Raw genomic sequence first — 22,235 nt, 5'->3', positions numbered from 1 at the left:
GCTTTGAGCACCAGTTAGCAAAATGAAGTGAGAAGGGGGCCGTGAGCTATGGGAGGGGGGCTGACAGCTAAGAAAAATGCTCTTTGTATCTTATCGTAAATGTACATTTATCTTCAAGATGCATATCTTTTTCAATGCTTCCAATCAATAGGAATACAGTACTGTAATACTATGCTAAAGAACAATCCCCCCCCCCCCAAAAAAAAGAAAAAATTGTGTCAGTTCTACCATTGTCAGTATGCTGACAGAAATTTAACAGCTATAATCTGTGTCTTCCGAAAGTGATAGCAAAACTTAAATCTAATAATTTAAAAATATTACACAAAACCAGTGATACATCACATCACTTTTAGCATCTCCCTTCCAAACATGTCCATGAATATAGATAGGCCTGCTGGCAGTTTGGTTACTATGTAAGCTGTAGCTGTACCCAGTTTCATTCAATAGCAGAGAGTATTCATCTTTTTTTGAGCCTTCTTGAATTCTGCATGGTGAGGTTATAAACATTGAGTCATTCCCAGGCCGGCGCTTGCCTACCTTCCCCTTTGTCAGAGCTGTACTCAACTTTAAAAGCCCCTTTCAGGGAGCATGAATGCACTTCATTTTCTCTCAAAGAACTTTGCATTGATAGCTGGAAAAGGGAAGGTTGTTTAGAAAAGGAAGAACAGACAATGAGAACAAAAATGAAAGCTTTCAGATTCCATTATGAACATTGCCCTCCATTCTTCTCAGCTGTTTATACATTTTCTGTACAATAATGCCCCTTTGCCGCAATATGTTTCTCCGTCTTTCAGCGCCTGTTCTAAATGGGCCCTGCATCAGGGCTAGGGTAATAAATACTTGAGAAATGACGGAGAAGATGCTGTTGCTTGGCTTCCTGAGAAGAAGATCAAGGTGAAGAGAGCAGACCAGAAAACGGCTTCCTTAATACTTCTCTAGACTCTGCATAGAGGCAGTTGAAAGAAAAGAGACCTTGCCAGTGCACCATATACCTATTCAGACTCCTGTGCATTGTGTAAATATTTAAAATGGCCTGATTGTTGGGTAGAAAGAGCAGGCTTTGTGTGGGTGTAAGGCACTGAACTGTGCTGTACAATATCGTTGCTGGAGTGCTTTCTGTTCAGAATGCAGTGGGCGACCTTAGTCCTCGAAGCACAAAACACATGAAGGTTACAGCATATATTGTTTGCTTTTAGATGCGGCGTGTGTGCTTGTGTGTTTTTGTATGTGTGTGTGTGTGTGTGTGTGTGTGTGTGTGTGTGTGTGTATCTGTGAGTGTGAGTGTTTCATATTGTAATATTATTTTAAAATGAGTTCTTCCTCAGATGTCAGTTACACAACTGAATCTTAACAGGGTACTTCTTGGGTAATTCATGATACATGTAGAGAAGGGGCAGTAAGTTAGCCTTTGTTTGGTAAGGGAGTGTCAGATAAGATCAAACAGTCAGAGAGAGAGAGAGGTTAGTCTCAGCATATGGGAGGTGAAAGGGACCAGTGTCCTGCTGAGTCAGCCAGTCCCTGGCCTGTGCCATTCACTCACTCACACACAAACTAGGTGGCCCAGGCCCACCACCATAATCCATCTATTAGCCCACAAGGGCAGCCCTGCCCTGGTACATAACTACCAACTACCATCTCCACGCTGGTTTCCTACTCAAATTGTGTACCTATACACGATAGTAAGTTGCAACCTGCATGTCGCTGGAGCTATGGACAACAATATTTGCTTATTATTGTTGCTACTGCTAATGCCATCCCTTGACAACTTCCCCTTACCTTAAACACTCAAAGTGAATGCCTAATACTGCCTAACCGTCACACAATTCAAAGTTAATAAAGATTCACTTCTTACTTAAGTCATGCAACTTCACTTACCCTCACGTAGCGTTTCTTCAGTTATTGACGTATTGTCCAAAAATCTCTCTCATGCGTCAACCAGGCAATGACATGCAATTGGGAGTGCGTACTAGTGTGTATACAGTAGGTACACAATTTAATTAGAAGACTGTGTTGACCATTTCATACAGTCATAGTCTTCCAAAGACTATGGTGCATTATCATGCTGGAAGTAGCCATTAGAAGATGGCCATGGAGGGATGCACATGGTCAGCAACTATACTCAAATAGACTGTGGCATTCAAGCGATGATTGATTTGTATTAACGAGCCCAAAGTGTGCCAAGAAAACATTCCCCACACCATTACACCACCTCCACCATGAGAAGGTGTACAGGTGTTCCTAATAAAGTGTTAAAGTGAGTGTATATATATACAGTATATATATAAAGAACCAGTGGATCTTTTGCTGAGTGACTGGGATATAATTATATATTTGCTATCAATGATTTGAATTATGTTTATCTTTAAAGAGTGTGTCCATAAACAGCAGATAAATGTCAGGGCTGATCAGAGCGGAGCTGCTCTCGGGACCCGGCCGGTGCTGCTGGGATATTGCTGTGGTGACCGGTTGCCACGTTCAGTCAGTCAGTGTTAATCATTTTTACACCGGCCTGCCGTATAACATTACTAAAGGGGAATTGCTTCAGTCTGGTCAGTGCAGAGAGCAGTTTGTCTAATCAGAGTGCAAATAGGGTTTGATCACTGTCCAGCATAATCTACTCCACGAGCAGCATTTACAGCACTAAATCAAGCGGCGAGGAGGCTGCAGGTGCCGCCTCACAGACAGTCCTCCCCCTGGGGGCCTTAGGCTGGGGAATAAACAGCGAATAAATAGGAGTGCTGGGGAGAGGGATGAGCTGATTAACTTGCTGCAGGGCAGTTTCTCATTATCCCCCTGCCTTAGATGGAGACCATCAGAGTCTTACACCCAGGCTCACATAGGGTGCTGGTTCAAACCAAACAGACTGACGCTACCTGGGCTAAAGCCATGGGTGAGATAGGGTAAATGGTGTATGTAAATGTGTGTAGGGGAGTGTGCGTGTGTCTGTGTGTGTGTGCGTGTGTGTGCGTGTGTGTGTGCGTGCGTGTGTGCACATGTGTGTGCATGTGCATGTGTGCGTGTGTGTGTGTGGACTCTATGTGCATGCGTATGTGTGTGTGTGTGTGTGTGTGTGTGTAGCTAAGTCCCGTGCCACCCAGTCCTCCCATGCTGTCTCTTGGGAGAGTACTAATGTGTCAGCTCCATGGCTCATTTCTTTCAATTACAGTCTGGCTGGACCAGGAGAGCTCCACAGTGCACCACAGACAGACAGCTCCATATGTGCACAGCGATCACTGCTTATCATGGCCCTCTAAGGGACAATTCATAAACCCTTCATTGGAGGGATGACATTTCAGTGCTCACATTATCTATCAACAAGACTTAGTAACACGTATTTCAGGATTCACGTTCTATTAATTTAGGTCATGTTTTCTCAGAGGCGTTTCAGATAGCAGTCAAATGTGATCATGGGATAACAGTCAAATCTGTGATTATTTACCACTATCAGATAGATATCTGCAAACTCCTTTCCCTCTCACACGCTATCACACCAAAACATTTATTTATGAATACAATATCCTGTCAAATTGTACATTCGATCAAATTAATAATATCCATTATAAATATGAGGTTGTTCAGTCTATCAAAAAATCTAATGTGGGCATATTTCACAAATGTGATATAAGGGACCTAAATGGCCAAGGGCCATTAATGTTACCAACATAGAAAATACAGTAAACACTGGAAAAAATAGTAACATCATTTAAATTCCCCCTTAATCTGCTACAGGTCATGTTATCTGTGCTCCAGAGAAATACACAGAATATTCTATTGTAAAATGTTGATTTAGAACCTCACCTGAATATAAAGCATCTTCCGACATACTTTAAATGAGCGAGCATGTTTGCCATTGTGCTTCCCCCTATGGTTTCAAAGCAAATTAATTAACAGGATACAGAAAAAGGTAGAATGCAAATGTTGGAGCCTCACTTTAAGCCTGCGTATCCTTTTGTTCCCTTTTATTGTACCAAATTATTTAATTGGGTCTCTCTGATTGTGAGCAGACACAGGAAGGAACACAGGCCATTGTTAACATCCATACAAGCCACAATGCAGTATCAAATTCAATTCCCATCAAAACGGCTGGCTGCCATAGAGCCCAGCGCGGTCCTGGAGATTAATGAAGATCTGCATTAAGGCAAAGCGCTGGCCTGAGATGGGAGATTTCTCCCAAATAAAAGGCCCCTTCACTAAGAACAAAGGGAGCCCTGAAAAGCAATGGGGCGTTCTGAGAGGATGAAATAAATCAAAAATGAAGAAAGGAGTTAGGGAGGGGAGGGGAAATGGTCTGAAATAAACGAATTTCTTTCCTTGTCATTTGATTTACTTTTCTAAATCAACAAGTTGAGCGGTATCATATGGGAGCCTGATGGTTTTTGATAAATGGTTCACCCTTGTTTAGTAGCAGACTAGCTTTATAGCCGATACTAGATATCAGACTAGCATTATATTAGATACAAGACATACAGTATTTTGGATAAACTTACCTCTCAAAAAGATCAAAAGACAATCATAAGAACTAAATAATACTAGCTAACTAAAATAGAAAAACTGAATAACAGTGAGGTATTAGCATCCTCACAAAACGATAGAGATGGAAGTAGCCATGCCCTTCAGAAATAATCCATCCTGTTCACAGCCTATGCACAACACAGACAACATGGGGGAAAAATAAGTGAACAAAATATCAGAAAACATACACCCATCAAAACCAAATCTTAAGACAACATAATGTGCTATAATGTGCATTCCACAAACACATGATCTCACATGTGATGACAAATCAACCAAAGAGGCACGGAGCTGTTTACACAAGTTCTGTGATATTAATCAAGGTATTATGAGGATCTAATATGAAACGTCATTTGCTGCGGAGCAATGTTGCACAGCGACTGACGGGAGGCACACACTGACGGGAGTCTGCAGGGAGACATACTTCAACTGCAAACAGAGTGTGAATGGATTTCCATTCTTCATTTGTTGTGATTTGTTTTGAATAACTTAATTGATTGGAGGACTTGTTCTCTGAGAGCCTGTTGACAGATGGGCTCTGTCAACTAGAGGTAAACCAACCGCATTTGTTTTGTCTGAATCATTAGAATCTCTTTATTTCCCTGTGCTCATGTTGTGAGTTGTTTGACTAACACTTACTAAGAGAAGCTACAATATTTCCCCTTTTGTCTCATCTTAACAACAATACTATGTAATAAGTCTTTGTTTTTAATGTATTATTCTCAGACATAAGAGTCACAACATGTATTCACAACAGCGTTATACAGGGTTTGACCTTGATTTCAGGTGAATTATGATAATAGTTCATTGTTAATGCATGATAGAAATGTATTTGGCTTCTTCCATTCTGAAAAAGAGATTAAACTGAGATCACAAAGCAATATTGGATTCCAAACTTTTTGGGCTGACGCCACCCAAACAGTACACCACACTCTTTCACATTCTCTGCATGGTGTGTCCCTGCCCGCCATATTTACTTCATTTCCCCCGATTCATAGATGCTGCTCGTTGGACCAGAACATTCCAGCTGCCACCTCAACATCTCATTATTTTTTGAAATATCAAGCTTGTATCTTCTTGATAAATAATTCGCAGTAGTATAATGTATCAGACTAAAACATATTTTCAGGGGGCCATGGAGGTTAAAGTGCCAATCTCACCTTTTTAATTTTTTTTGCCCTGAAGACAGTGATTTCCATATATAGAGTGACCAGGGTTTGTGTTGAACATGAGCAATCGGGATGAAGCGCACGGCGACACATATTGCTGTCAGAGATTGGAAATGAGGCCTGCTAACCTGTAGGCAGCCTCCCCGGACCAATCAGCTTTGCGCATTGCCAATGCATTATCCGCCACTAAAAAGAATTGTGACTGTGAAGTTTTTATCAGAGTCGTTGACAAACATTACTCTTTAATGCAGTTTTGTAGAAATGCATTCTTATCCCTCTTGGAAGGCATTTATCTACTTGAAACCTGCAAAATGGTTGCCACAGGGAAGGATTTCTTTTAATAGACCACAATAGGCTCAGTATGGGACACATTGTGATTTTGGTGAGAGATAGGGGCCCGGCCATATATTCATGGGAAATTGTTTATCTTCAAGCAGGTGGAGAGAAAAGGCAATTTTACAATGGCATTTTAACTTTCATCTGAAATGATTCTTTTCACTCTTCTAAATTGTTCTTTAGAATTTGAGGCAGGTGCTTTTCAAAGTGAATATCAATCTGCAAAAGGAGACATCATCGATTATGAATGCCAGCCACCCAGGAGAAATAAATGTAACACATTGCTGCATAGAAGAGAAATATAAACAGCATAGTTGCTGCATTTATCTGTTTAAGAAAAATATGATTATATTTTCTTACGAGTTTTATATTTCATTCAAATAACTTGTGATATGCATTTCTATAGCACATTTCTATAGCACATTCTTAAAGAAAATATCTAAATGAATGCATCCACATTTTGGAGGGCATTTAAATGAATCCCATCTCAACAAAAACTGTGTTTTGTGGGAAGCAAACAATCCATGGAATCTCTCATTCAGATGTGGCCACATTGTGCGTAGGCGGGCACTTTCTCTCAGGCCTACAGCTTGGGGTCCTTTTCTTGTGGGGTCCCTGTGATACTTGGGCAGGGCCTATCTGCGTGACAGAGCCCAGCGAGGAGGGGACACAATGCAGGAGTGAGGCAGAGCAGGGCCTGGAGACGGGGGGCCTTGTGCACTCTTAACGCCGCTCTCAGGAAGCAGGGACAATAAATCAATAGACTGTCCCTCTCCGGCAGGGGCCAAATGTAAACAAATTGAAAAGAAACCAGAACAAAACAGATTGGTGACTGAAACACACAGACTCAATGGGGGGACTCCTACAATTGGAATGCCTTTGTGGCGCTTCCCTTACAGCTCGCACCCTGAATCGCGCCACTCACGGCGACATGGCAGTTCATTGCAAGTCTTTTTGTTTTGTTTGTGCGTCAAACTTAAACTTAAGACTACAACCCAACAGGTACGAAGCCTCAGACATACAGTGCAGTACCTTTACGTATTGTAATGGTAGAGCTAATTTCAGACTCAGACAGGTGCAACGAGAAATAACATTCAAAGATTCACCCATGTAGAATGTGTAGATTATCAGTCCCCTGCTCCTTTCCCCTTTCCTTTCCAGATGAGCCTCAGCGTCTTCCTACACTATAGAGCTCAAAGGCACAAGCAGGGAGATCTCGGCTTGTCAGTGCTGCACGCCACAAGTTCAATTAATGAATCTATAAAAGGTTTAATTTTTTTTTTAATGAGAGAATCTGTTGTAGCTCTTTATCAGAGCACTTCATATTTTAGTGAGGTGGAATGGTGTACCACATTTGCGAGGCAGAACTAATGCCATGTATAAATCTCAAGTAATAAGCAGGCCCCGGGGACATCATCTAAATGAAGATTTTACAGCAATTTGAACCTGCCTGCAATTTGATTCCTGCCTAAAGTGCATTTGTTTAACAGGTGCTTGAGATGCGCTCGTCTCCTTCCAACGTGTCGCTATGTCTCTTTTATTAATTGCTGGATTGTGAGTGGGTGGGGGAGTGTGAAGAGAAAGGGGAGTTGACAAACACTAATCAAAGGGTTCAGAGGGGGCTGACTCTTACATTCACCCAATCTACTTTTTTGCTTCATTTGCAAACTAATGATTTAAACCCCCACAATCTGTTTGGGGTCAGCTCTTGTGTATTTTGGATACGCTTGGCTATTAGCATCAGTGAAAGCTTCAGATGTGTCAAGCCTGCTCCCCCTCCAGTGGTAGTCACCTACTTTAATTTCCCTGCAGGCCTCAGAGGGGGATGAATTCAACTAAAATCACAAGCTGTTTTGTTGGCAATCCTTTGTGGCCTATAATGAATCTAATGAATATAAAGAGAGAGGGGGAGGGAGGGGAGGGAGGGGAGGGAGAGAGGGATGGAGGCGAATACATTTTGACCACGCTGTGTGGCTTTTACTCGACGATTTGTGACCCACAACAATGGGACAATGGCAAGTGTTTTTGTACCCTTAATTTGCCTTTGTGTTTCAGCTTCATCACTTTCACAGCCCAGCATTCAAAGTCGTCAGTTAGAGAATAACTGCTGACTCCACTGTCCGTCACACAAAAGGGAGGCTTTAAGATGAATCCCTAACTATCACCCAGCCGGCAGAGCAGAAAGGGAAAGGGGGTTAAAAAGAAAACAACAGACAAGTCAAAAGTATTATTTGCCAGGGTTCCTAAACAGACCTGAGGCACTCCCCTTCTTGTCTAACACACCACAGGCCGTGTTCTCAGTCACCCAGCCACCTTCTCTAAACCTGCGCAACATTTCTATGCCACCTCTGAGAGGACTTGTAGCAGGAGTTTGGCACGTTAATTAAAGTGGTACATCTGATAGGAGTGTGACTTGGTGCAGGTAGGTAAGAAGCCCAGTGGAGTTGTGGCGGCGCTGTTAGAGCAGGCATGTTTCTGAGTGCACTCATTTCACAGGCCCCTCAGGTGGCAGGATCGTATTAACAGCCCCATTGTTCACCTCTCAAACCCACATTCAGGTCAGGCTTTCAAACTTAAAGGAAGAGAGAAACTTTAAGAAACTCTCACACACTACCTACTCTACACAAAACACGTATGGAATAGAACATACCACATTTGGTAGAGTATGAAATACGGAATATATAAAACATACACACACACACCATAAGACCACACATATAGCGATGACTTTTATGGGTTCCCTACTGCGGCCTGATATGAACATCTACAGGGTAAAATCATAAAAAGGTTCTGTGTCAGTGGTCCATGCAAGTATGTTTCCCAGTCCCTATAATCATTTCTATTCATAAACATGCAGTGTGCTATCCTTCACCTAGCAGCTGCCTCTGTGCATTGGAGATTACTATTATGCATCTCAGAGAGCCAGGGATAAACATCTCTCCCCACTTTTAAAGTTTGCAAGCATGAGGCATATTTAATACCATATGACTTAAGCATCCCTTCAGGTATCACTTGCAATCTTTTTAAATTCTATATACATTGTTCGACTTTAATGGGTATCTAATTTGTGTTATCAGCTTACAGGGCAGTAAGTAATAATTTGCATGACTGCCCTAAGCAAATATGCTTCCATAAGCAGCCCATAGAATAGACTGTGGGATGGATTATACTTCATATTGGCTATGCCCCGATGATCAATGCTTTTAGAAATAGAGGGAACAGATAGTTTGGTTTGTTGGCAATCTTTAAGTAGAAATTGCAGGATTTTCCACAAAACCCCTCTCTACTTTTAGATGTTGTTTCCGATAACAACCTTTACCCCAATGCTTGTCTTACTTCCCGCCGGAGACATTTCTGTGGCCCTACAGTATATCTTCCATGAAGGTCAATAGCAGGTAAAGTACCCCGCACTGAAGAAATAAATAATATGGATTTGTACTTGAATTATTCCATCCTCTCTCTGCAGTCAGTGGTAATAAAAGCACAGTGATAAATACAGTATGCACTGTTTATACATAGCTAACCTACTGTATGTATCTCTGTGTACATAGGTATTCAGGATGCATCCAGTCATTTTTCCCCGTATAAACCACTGCAGCCCAGCCAATGATAACGAGTTTAAGCAGAGTGAAGGTCAGTGTGATTACTTGAAGCTGTCAGCTTTACACAGAAGGGGCTATTGCTACTGATAACCTTGTGCCACTCGCAGCTCTACTAATACTCCTTAAGACAGTGAGAAAGCCTCTGGTCCCGTTTGATACCTCTGAAGTACTCTGCCACTGACAGCCAGGGTAAGCTCTCCTGTACGGAGGATGGCTTTTCCCTGCCGTGCCTTAAGAAATGAAATGTCACCTTTTCAAAACGTCTCGTAAAACTAAACAGGGACAATATCAACAATATCTCTGGTCTAGTTCAGTTCTTGGTAAATAGGGATAATTGTCTGAAACAAGGTTGGCATTTGACTCGGTTGCATCAGGCGTGTGTGTGTTATGCTTGTTAGCTTACTTGACAGCTAATTGGCATGGTGGGTGGTTGGAGTGCTAATGTAGGAGCCTGATCTTAGAAACATGTCAGAATTGTGAATAAAATACCTAGACGCAAATAATGAAAGACAGACTGTGACGAGCAATCCTGGAATGAACATAACAGCAATTTTAGAAATGTTCTTGGCTAGGAAGTAGTAGAACGTACAAAGACGACAAAGACTACCCACTGTTTATTTATGTACTTTGTTATTTCCCAAGCAAACAGTATGTGACAAAAGAGATGTGATGAAAAATCAAGCAATAGGTGGTGTGGCTGTTTGTGTACTGTTATGGACATGACTATAAGCCCACACTGACAGACAGAGAGACTCATCTCCAATATCATGTTATGCTTTGTAACAATCTTCAACTTTCAACAATTACTTTACACTGCACTTGTAAGGGAACTTCATGCTCTCATATGAGCAGCAAAGTAAAGTGAGTATAATGATTAAATGGCCAGGCTCCCTCATTGCTATGCCTTTAGTGATTTGCAAAACTATTAGCCCGACAGAGTGGTCCTGCCTCTTCAAAACCACGCTGTTCAAATATACATACCGCTAAAACGCCTGTCCATAAAGATTGATTAAGGTGATAAAGATTTTGTATCAAAAGTGACTCTGATTAAAGCTATTGGTTTCACCGCCATAGAGGTGATCCTATTTTGCATCTGTCCTGTAATCTCTCTCACATGGTGGAATTGTTGTTAACGCGGAAATAATATCAATGCAAAAAATATTAATAACCATGGTCTGAGAAGCTGGGGAAATGTCACTTAATCAATGAAAACAAATCATGCAGACCGTGCTATGATTATCTGGCCGAGTGTGAATATTAATGCTGCTGTCCAAATCAATGGCGGGGTTGCATACATTGTCTCCTCTGTGTGCCCATGGTAAAGACATTTCTACCTATTATATTCCTCTTGCATCGCTAAGAATGATCCATCTGGAAAATGCGAAGTGTCCATAAGATAACAGATCATAGTTGAACAACCGGAGGAACAAAACATTAGTGATTTTACTCTTGTCAACTATTAAGAAGGGGTATTCAAAGTTCAATTAACACTGGTTTGTTTTTGGCGAGAGTAATTAAGAGGGTTTGCAGGAGGACATAAAAGAGACAGGTGCATTGTCTTGTATTATTCAGGTGAACATAGCATTAGTATGTAGTACAGGACTTCTCAATTAACTGGTATGAGAATTACAGAGGAAACCTTTTGATTGGGGAGGTAATAGCACCGGGCAAGAAGTAGATTCTTTATTTCATTATTTGATAAGGAGGCTCTTAATGAAAATATCAGCCAGAAGCAATACAAGTCAACACTCTGGCTTCAGTCATAAAGAAAATCCTTCTAGGTGTAGGAGGCTCTGAATTACCATAACACTTGAGTTCATTAAATAAAAAACGAAGACACACTTGGCAGGCTAATGGAGGTCATGTGAAGTAGCAACACTCTAAGAACTACTTTATGGCTGCAGTTTTATTTTCTCATGTTTGATTTGACTTACTGAATTATAAGGTTCTCATAGTCCACCACAAATCCAAAAACAAAACAACACAGAGAGCTTGGCTCTGTCAGGTTAGTACAACAAAAAAACAGTGACTGATACTCTCCTGGGTATCCCTGTGCTGAAACCCAGCACTGTCTTACAGTCTCTATGAACACACCGTCTCATAACTCCAGCCACACTTAGTAGCTAGATGTGTAACGTGGGATTATTGTATCAGTGACAGCGTCCATTAAGTCACTCAGAGCAATCATAACATTCCTTTCCTCAGGGTCTGAGGCGGGTTGTAAATTCCCTTGGCAGGAGGATGCTTTAGGGGGTCAAACACACCAAATATCCCAACAATAATGGCCTGAATATCAGTTACATCTCTCACCTATAATCATTGGCCGGCATTAAAAGCATTTTCAATGGAGGGGAGTTCTGCATACTTTTCAATGAATGCTTTTGAACTGGGTATAATGTAATCCGTGCTGCAGATATCTTCTGCTTTTGTGCATCTATCCGAGGAGAGAATGACTAGGCCTATCAGTTACACTCTGGGGGTGATGTATATGCTTCTAGAACAATGTTACAAACAGATAAAGACCATGATACGCTGCCCATTCTTGTTCTGTGTCATCTTTCTTGCCGTCAAAAGCATTTTTCACAGAAGAACTGGATCCAACTTTCTCTGCAGGAGCACAAAACACAAGCGTATCTTTCCATCAAAAATTGACGCAACTTAAAGTATAATATCTCCCGGGTGCCGGCCGCAAACCTCTAAATGACAGGCCACTTCAGATAGTTGAGCTCGCCGAACAACGTTAGCCAAGGACAGTGCTTGTTCAGTTTACTGTGTCATACCCAGGGGACAGCAGAGGAAGGGGGAAGTCCAACAACCGACAAAGACACATAGTGACATCAACACAAGACAGGAACCAGGTGAACAGAAGTAAATCCAAACGTTGTGTTGCTCTACTTCTTATGTTCCGGTTTCTAACTTATTAAATTAGTTTCTGACACAAAAATGTACCGTTGATCGACTGAGAAAGTCATGTTAATGCAACAGAATTCCCATACATTTGCCATAACAAGACTAATATTTTGACATTATCAGCTCACTGACACATTGGGAGATTCAGGGTTTTTGGACAGTTTCTATTCATTGTCTGATTGTGATGTGTGTCAGATTAGCTTGCAGTCCATCTGTATTACTGTTTCAGCTTCACGCTGATGGTTTTAAGAATAAAGACATAAGTCTTAAATCAGACTATCCTACAGTGTATGTGTGAGAATTCTCTGACAGTGTTTCAACAGATAGTGTCATGATAACCAATGAATGCCAGATTAAATACATAATACTGATTAAAAACATACTTTATGTTAAAAAAGTATGTTGCACAGACAATATCCTATTTTTCTTTTGGAAAAACAAAATCACATGATCTTCAAAGTCCACAAAAAGTCGACAAAACACATCATAAGCCAACACAACAAAATGAGAAAATCAGGGGCAAAGAAACCAACCCACATATAATCCATAGCCATAGTAAAACCTCTCTCCAAATGTATGAGGCAAAAGTAAACAATATAAAACAAAAATAACATGAAAGGAAATTGTATGAGACATCCTATGCAAAGAGGCACGACGCAATGCACACTACCAAACCGTTAAAAACAGTAACGCACTGACAAACGGAAGTCGTTTGAGCAATTGTAGAGCAACATTAAATGGCCCAGTTAGTATACTCTGTCCCACTTTATCAGACATCTAGACCATTGTCCATGGGGAGTTAACTTTTAGACTGGCTGTTTACTGGTTGAAAGGCCAGGCATGCATCTAAAGCCACAGAGGCAAGATAATGTATCCCAGGCCACAAAAGCAGACGAATCACTGTGCATTAAGACTGGCTGCACAAAAGGCAACAATGGCTTGCATAAACACTATTTAGGACTATTCACATGGCATTGAAGAGATGGGCGTCGACTCAGTATTGCAGCAAAGCCGGCGCATTGTGCGGAGGTGAAAAGAAGTCTAATGAACAGGAAGCCTTATTTGAGAGAGCTGACAGTAACCATACAACGGGCGCATTGTGAGCCTGCCACCAACCCTGTGGGTCTCTACATTAGGAAAAATGATGAGAAAGTAACCCCAAAAGACACACTGGGCCCTTGGACCCACGTAAATGGAGGCCAACAATAACGGAGGGACACAAGCTGTCCGCACCTTTAACCAATGCAGCACGTTTACATGCACAGAACATCACCCACTCTCATGGCCAAGGATAAAAGCCCCCTGGCCAGATGGAACTTTGAAGTAAATTTGGAGGAGTTTACCGCCAAAAGCCTTTTAATTCTGGTGGCAGTTAAAATATATGTCATACATTTCAAGTGAAATCAAGTTTCACAGGGAGAGGAATAGACTCCCACACACACACACACACACACACACACACACACACACACACACACACACGACGCACGCGCGCACACATGCACACACACACACACACACATGCACACACACATGCACACACATGCACGCACACAGGCACATGCACACACGCGTGCACACACACACACACACACACACACACACACACACACGCACACACGCACACACACACGCACACACGCACACACACACACACACACACACACACACAAACACCAAGGCCCCTGCCTCAAGCTCCATCAATCTTCCACAAAGGGGTGACATCACCAATAAGCATTCTCTCTTTAAGCTTTAAGCAATAAGTAACCTTATTTACTGATGAGATAAGCCCTGGCCTATTGTCTAGGTCTCCACTTTGCCCCTTTCTCTCGCAGCTGAGGAATCAAACGGCATTTTGCTAAGGTGACGGAGCATGCACAGGATTTAGGGCTAAAGCATGAAAATGGTTTCCTATTTGGTGGCCTTTCACATGGTCACAGGCTTAGCCAGTTCAAAGCAGCAGGCCCAGGTAAAGCTCTCTCTGCTTCTCTAAGCCCCTTTGTTTTTCCAAAGGACCTTCCTGTTTTTTTCACCACATAATAGGGACTAACTTAATGTGTGATGCTTTGGAACTGTAACAGAGCATTTATATAGATACTCCTGATTTTGTCCTTTTTGAAAACATTTTATCATACTAGTCAAATAGTTTACGTGTCAAATTCAGTGAGAGATCCTGTAGTTGCTTTTTTTTTACAAATATGGTAAAATGATGCATTGCTGATTTTCATTATCATGCATTAGACCAGTCGACTTCCAGTATAAAGTTGCATTGATTACAACATGTGTTCATTTTCAAGTCGTTCTAATGAGAAATGACTTCCCTTTATAGCAATAGAACATGCTTCAGTCAAGAGTGCTTACTGTGCATCACACACAGACAAGTTCATTGAGACCTATAGCCTATAATTACTGTTGAGGTGCAAGTCAGTCTTTATAAGGTCAGCTAACGGTGGTTACTCACATGCTGAGACAGCATGATATGCCTCAACAGAATGGACAGTGATGACACAGTGGAATAAATGGTCAAAGCATTGAAAAATAATCCAATTAACATTGTTAGTTTGTCTTTGGCCTATGTCAAACCGTGTGTGTTCACCAGTATGTGTGAGTGAGAAGTTTGTTATAAACCATCTGGAAAGTTATACCCCCCCAGATCTCCTAGATATACTGTATTTCAGTTCCCCTTTAGTTCAACTTTCACAGGAAAAACAAACAAGGTTGTTGTAATAATCACAGCAGAAGAATCAACATATAAAGTAGGGGAAAAAAAATAAACCATCTATTTTTAACAAGATATAATGCCATTTCATATTACACTGAAACCAGTGTCAGGGTGAGACTGTTAAAAGGTGCTATTTGTTGTTTGTTTTTCTGAGTGGGACATAGACAGTCATGTCAGGCCCTGGGAACTTGTCACATATTCAGCTTGCTGCCGCTTTAGAAAGGCTGAACACACAGTCTCAGGGGAATCACTCAAGGCTCCCAGTCTCTCCCCCATGTCACCAACCAAGAACAAAGCCACCATAGTCATTTCTCCTAATTTCACTGCAGACTGTCGAAATCCTGTTCTCCTTTTCTCCTTCTCTTCAACAAGTACTTTATGCTGGGATCAGTCAGGTCTGAGCCACCCACAAAAAACCTGAGGCTCTCTCTCCGCCGTCTTTCAGCAGAGTTTGACACACCACAACTCCCTGTCATTCACATCCGTACACCAGGCAATTTGTTTCCATTTGTCAAACAGCAGTATCCCTCACAAAAGAAAATGCTTGCACAATAAAAAGTCCCAAAAACATTGTCCCATCAATCCAAAATGTCCATGTGACAAACTCTTTATTAACCAATAACAAAACAACCTTTTACAATGTACAACACTTTTTGTTGTGTTATAGATACTTGTTGTTACATTATGTTTCACTCAATTCATAATAAAACACCTTTTTTTACAGAATAGAATGTCTCATACCCCTTAAAATCACCACCACCATATCATATGTCTCTTAAAATGTGGACAGGCTAAACTGCCACATTGTCAATTCATCCATCATTTTATTCATTCCCTCCTCATTGTGCTGACACAAACTGTATTTTATTTCTTTGGGATTAACTTCATTGTGTGGCCAGCCAGGTTTCTCTTTCTGTTACACAGACGTCTATTTATTAAAGCTACATCAGCACTACGTTGACAGCATTGCTATTTCCTACCTATTCAAATATGTCTTAAAATGGCCCTATTATGAAAAACGCAGAAGGTATCAGGTTAATAATACTTATTGTGCCAACTTTGTTGTTGCCATTCTCCTGGCTGGCGTTATCGAGGGGAGAGCAGAGAGGATATATGCTGACTGTGATGTAGATAGTGCCCTGAGTATTGCTATTGTGGCGTGTGTTGTGCTGTGCGCTGCAGTCACAGATAGGTTTAGGATGTCAACGCTGTGTCAGGTGTATTAGCACCTCGGAGACCCATGATGCTCTAGCTGCTGTGTGCCTGACGTCTCTCAGGGCCCTGGCCGCCAGCCTGACACCCGACACAAAGTAATCACACATCACAGCGTTTAATCACTGAAACAAGCACTCCAGAGGACCCCCGTGTCAATATCCCACTCTCTCATTATCTGTTTGGATTGCACATCCACACTGTCAGATAAACAGAGTGGAAAATTAAGATTAAAAATATGGTAATTTCATTTCAGGCAGCAGGCTCCTCTCACTGGCCCATTATGCTATTGATTACCTCTGAATTCAATTTCTCCTTTCAATGTAAACTTTAATCTATTCGTAACCCAACAATTCAACTCCCCGAGGGCTATTTGAGAGTAAGTAACCATTTAATATGACGCTAGCTGAAAATTCACTGGCTTTAATGAATTGTGTAAATCACTCAGCTTAAAAGGACCCAATGGCCCCCAGTTCACGACCCAAATCTCAGCTCCTTTCTGGAGCCTATTTAACCACGCTTAAATACTGCACTCTATACACAGCTTAATGTTTACTGACACTCCATTCTAAATGTAGGATCATTGCTGCTAATTGTTGTCAGTTTGAGAGGAATAAAGTAATTGTTTAAAACTGATGATAATGCATTATATTTCACTCAGGACATAAAATTAGGTTGTGTTTTTTGATGATGATCAAAAGAGGGTCAATACTACGCAAATAACATAGTTTATCTTAACAGTCAAACATAAGATTATGTTGATTTTTGAATGTTGGTATTCAACTACTCTTATTTTGTCATATTATTGGCATAATACAGATTTTTCATGAAAACAAAACATAACAGATGCAAATGCTTAGTAATTCAGTGCATGTTTGCTCACGGCAAGTCAAAGCAAAAAAAAAAAATATATATCTTTGTTGAAGTATTCAAGTAATATGTTTTTTATTGATAACATTACATTCATATTGTGTCTTGATTTTTTTGCATGGCTTATTGATGAAAGCTTAAGTGTCAATCATCTGATGGTATTGCAAACTAAAACTGTGGATCAACAATTACAATATCAATAAAGTTGTCTTAAACATAGCATTGTATATCTGTGTAACAGAACAAGCATCACAAATGGGTGTATATTATAACAGACGTGACTAACAGTAGTGATAAAGATCCTTAAAACTATATGAGCCAATGATAACTTCCGTACATTCTCACTGACCCACAGAAACCTGTACTAGGATTTACAATAAGCAGTGACACAGTTTGCTCAAATCATAACAGTGGTACAGACACACATAGCTTGATGTTAGACTTCATATTCTAATGCACATCCAAAAAACAAACAAACCTTTCAAAAAACATTAAAGCTTTTAACACAATTTCACCTCCTCTTTGAGTGGTAAGTGGTACACATGCTACCACATTCAACCAACTACAATCTACTGTACCACAACATACTTCTAACTCAAAAGCTTTATCCAAGAACAGAGGTAGCAATATAGTTCTACTCAACTATATTCTACTCACTTTTTCTACTCAAAAGTGCAAGAAGACCAATCTGGTCTTAAGACAATCAATGAATACAGTGCAATTACAAAGGATCGATCTTCTGATCAAGGCACAATCATTATTGAAAACAACGATTAGTGTATCTTCTCTGGCCCTACTAGATTTCAACAAGTACAAAATGGATTTGACTATTCAGACTCACAGTCCGGAACTACAGTTAGTTTGGATTTGGCTTGAAAAACCTACACTGTCACCAACTTCTATAAACCACCTCTAATTCTTTATTTCACCGGGAAAAGAACATCCTGCTACGTCCTTGCCAGCACACAAGTGCAGGATCGAGCATTATCCTACCCTTGAGGCTAGGAAACACACATACATAACAAACAAACATTGCAAAATGCAATCAATAAAACACAGCCAGTAATTTGTTCCAATAAAGGCACAAATTGCTTTCAACTACTCCTCCTGAACTGTTATGGATCCCATGGTGTACGCCGATAAAATGTGGCACATAAACTGTCTCGAAGGCATTTTGAAATTAAGAGCTGCATGATATTTGGTCAGCGGTGGTGTGTGAGGCGTATGGTCAATGGTGGCCAGCACAGAGGGCCACAGTGCAGGGTCATGAGAGGGATGGTCCCCAGTCTGTCACAGTGCCGTCTCAAAGATGACACAGCTCTCCTCCGAGGTGCTCATGTCTGTCAGTCCATTAGTCAGATTAGGATGGCTTTTGTTCATGTAAACCTGGAAGGGTATCAGGAAGGCAGTGTCACAGATTACAGATTACAGGAGCATGGTAACATTTTAGGTGAATTCCGTGAATGTTTGTCACCTACTGGAGCATGATGCTGTGTAAAATGAGTATTTTGGTCTTGTAAAATCTTGGAACTCTAACTGAGATAATCAAAGAATAATAATCTAGATCTAATATTTTCCGCAACCCACTGGTTTCTAACCTGTGCTATGCTGTTTAGCATCACTGTCTAGCTGGATATAATATCACAAACACAGATCTAACCTAATTCAACCACTGTCAGAGTGAACCTAGGCAGATACAGTACACAAGCTCATTCAGAACGGCTAAAGAAATATTGTTGTTTTCCACAGATGGCCAACGGTGTCCTTTTATCTAGTTTTGGCAGGCACAAAGAGGCGATGACAAGCCAACTATTTTGGTAACACAAAATGCAGGAGAGGGGGGAAAAAACCAGGTAAAAAAAACGGTTAACCACAATATCAGATATGCTCCCAACTCAGGGCTTCTCATTCAGCTGGGACAAAGGACCAGGAGGTTGGTATCTGATTATTTAATGTATTTAAACCTTGACTGACAACTATAGAAACTTCACACTCCATCTCTGAAGCGTCTCAGTATTTAATAAGTGGTGCTAGACGGTTATGGGAGTTGGAGTAATCTGATCTAGAGAGAGCACCCCACAATAAAGAAAGGAGACGTAAGGGCCTGAACAATGTCTCTACCAATCCGCCACTGTGCAGGGTAAGACGATACCAAATAATACCATAGTGTGCTGAGTCTTTGAAATCAGTATTTTACCCATTTCAGTCTGTGGCTCTGGAGATACAGTTCTCCTGATAAATTTGTACGGGGGACAGAGAGAAAATGAAATGATGCCTACTTTTTCTTATTTCACAAAGACCTGTTTGAAGTTGCAATATCGTATCTGTGGTGGCTGACAGACGCACATAAAAATGGAATTGAAGGATGAATACCCAGTCGTTATCTGGAGACTGGCTGAAGGGGAAATACATCACAAATGAAATTCGAAGAAGAAAAAATTGACGTTCTCTATTACAGTAATCCCCATAGAAAGTTTATCCCAAAAGGAGACAAAGTTAAACGCAATATTTCTAAATAGATATAGAGCAAATAAGCTGCTTTTCTGGAATTATTTCAAAATTACATTTTGGAAATAGATCATACGGATGGTTCTTTTGATAAAATCAGATGATATACAACTACAAAAGAGCAATTTTTCAGAACGAATTAAAAACCGCGGTGGTATGGCATGGCATATATATCGATGCAAGTAACTAACCATATTTAATCAATATTACCATAGGGCTTTGTGACAGGTTTAAGCATACAGTCTGCTACTTGACTATGTTGTTTTGTAGGCGAGAGATCCGTTGTTAAAGGGAGAGTCCTGGATTAGCCTGTGTGTGTACTAAGACTGCTGAGTTGGGACAAAGGAGGGTGTGGTTAGGTTACCTGTTTGGCTGCGTGGAGCAGGGAGGCCACCTCAGCCTTGCCTGTCTGCTGGACCATCTGGTAGAACACTCCATCCTGGTTCTGCAGCAGAACATAGGGCTCATCATACTCCCGGATCCTGCCTGCCTCCAGAACCTGCAATCAGACACACAGGCTTATGGAGAGAGTATAGTAAGGCGTGTGTCACACGTTAGCTACAGTATATACTTTACTGCTTAAAAACGAGCATTTCAGCTGTTCCACTGGTGAGTGATGAACACAGACAATAGTAGAATACAGAAATAGTAGTTCTCCTCCGCTCAGAACCTTCCATTTCATGTGACTCACGGCAACAACAAACATCAGGGCTTGTTTCAGCTTGACCGGGCTGTGGACATACGCTGTCAGGAGTGTGAAAGTGTAAGCTGACAGTGTCAGACTGACGATCAGGCGTAAGCGTGCTTATCCATGCCATTTACCCATGCATTTCAGCAGTACGAGGGTGGTCCTCAGTCAAAGCCAACAATCACACCTTCGGCACACTCAGGAAAATTACCATCATTTTTCTGTCATCACATGCAATGTAAACCGAGCAAAGAATAGCTTCTATTCAAGGAGCACACAAAAGCCGAGCATTATAGTATGGACAACGTTAAACAAGAGCGATCTCCTTACAATGAGAAAAGACTACTATGTAGCACTTTAAGCCTCATTTTGATACAGTAACACGTGACGTTACACATAACCAGTGAGAGGCAGAGTATAATAGTAAGAAGCTACTGTATCTACAGCTCAGTAGAGTACAGTTTACAGACCACAGTTACTACTCAAGAAAACTATTTCATTCATCAGGGTGCGACTTATAATTTGGACAAGGCAATTCAGGTGGGTCCCCTGCCTGTCTTAGCAGCCAGCGTGACAATCTGGGGGCATTTGACACAAGCGCAGGTGTGGAAAGGTCCCCGCTGTGTGACATTTGGCTTTTCTCTTCGCCCCTCTCAATGGCCAACTAGCCACCGGGTCAGCCACTGTCCACATGGACAGGAAACAAATGCTGCCACAAATGGCACTAATTGGCACCTCTGCAGGCAGTGGCTGGGAGAGGCCAAAGATCAAGTGGCACAGGGGCACGGACTGGCCTGGGCACCTCTCCGCCCGCCTGGCCGCACCGAGAGGGGGCGCGGCGAGGGACAAATGTGCCAGGCTGTCACATCGATGAGATAAAGTATGAAACACTTTAAATAAAACTCCTCACAAACTGTGTGGTACTTCATTGATATTCCTTAACTCTGACCCTGAAGTCATTTTACAGTACAGTTGATGTACTATGCAGTCGGTAGAGATGGAATTTGAGAACAGGTGGATATTTGTGCAAGTTATTTTATGTCATATGAAACTACTTGACATAATTAGACATTTCCATCCTTGAGTGGGTAGTGCACGGTATCAAGTTAAACTGCATGGTTATCTCCATGATATCTCTCAGGAATAACATATCTCAATTTCAGTGTATAACAATTAACAGTGAAGGAATTATCTCAGAGAATCTCTATATATATGAAAATTATGAGTTAACACTACATGAATCCCTCACCAGTATTCGGTCACAGTCGATGATGGTGTTGAGTCGGTGGGCGATGGTGAGCACTGTACACTCTCTAAACTTCTCCCGGATTGTCTTTTGGATGAGGCTGTCCGTTCTAAAGGAGCAGGGGAAAAGAATACCTTGGCATCCAGGTAGAAACAATACTCTCAACCTATACACCCTTGGGCTGGGATTGTACCTTACACATCAAAACAATGGCTAATCCTTAGCCCGGTATGTGCAGCTGTACTGAAGTCAGAATCTAGAGTTACAGTGTCACTACCTGGAGACATAGCTTATGTATGGCGGGTGTTAAACATGTGTACTTTAATGTTTTCCATGTCTTTATGTTCATTCGCTTGCATTGTTCCTGTTGTATGTTGGTAACCTATGGTTCGAAGAATGGAGATCGGGATATGAGATGGATTTCCATTCATTACTTTACTGAGCAGAATATGAGTAAGAT

At 41.3% G+C, this 22,235-nt stretch overlaps 1 protein-coding gene across 2 annotated transcripts in view; it reads right to left on the bottom strand.

Moving 5' to 3' along the window:
• Positions 1-15,848: 15,848 nt before the first annotated feature.
• LOC310813043 (ATP-binding cassette sub-family C member 4-like) overlaps positions 15,849-22,235 on the bottom strand; it is a gene marked incomplete at its 5' end in the record, with an annotated part of 33,582 nt that continues 27,195 nt past the window's right edge. For both annotated transcript variants that reach the window (XM_083681860.1, XM_083681859.1), the window contains 3 exons: positions 15,849-18,719; positions 20,206-20,340; positions 21,779-21,884. In XM_083681860.1, coding sequence (XP_083537986.1) covers positions 18,624-18,719; positions 20,206-20,340; positions 21,779-21,884 — 337 coding nt within the window. In that variant the 3' untranslated portion in view covers positions 15,849-18,623. The remainder of the gene's footprint in view (positions 18,720-20,205; positions 20,341-21,778; positions 21,885-22,235) is intronic.

The sequence above is a fragment of the Argentina silus genome (genome assembly GCF_951799395.1).
Source record: "Argentina silus genome assembly, chromosome: 12".
NCBI classification, from domain to species: domain Eukaryota; kingdom Metazoa; phylum Chordata; class Actinopteri; order Argentiniformes; family Argentinidae; genus Argentina; species Argentina silus.
The sequence above is the reverse complement of the archived record's forward strand: the minus strand, read 5'-3'. Positions and strand labels throughout refer to the sequence as shown.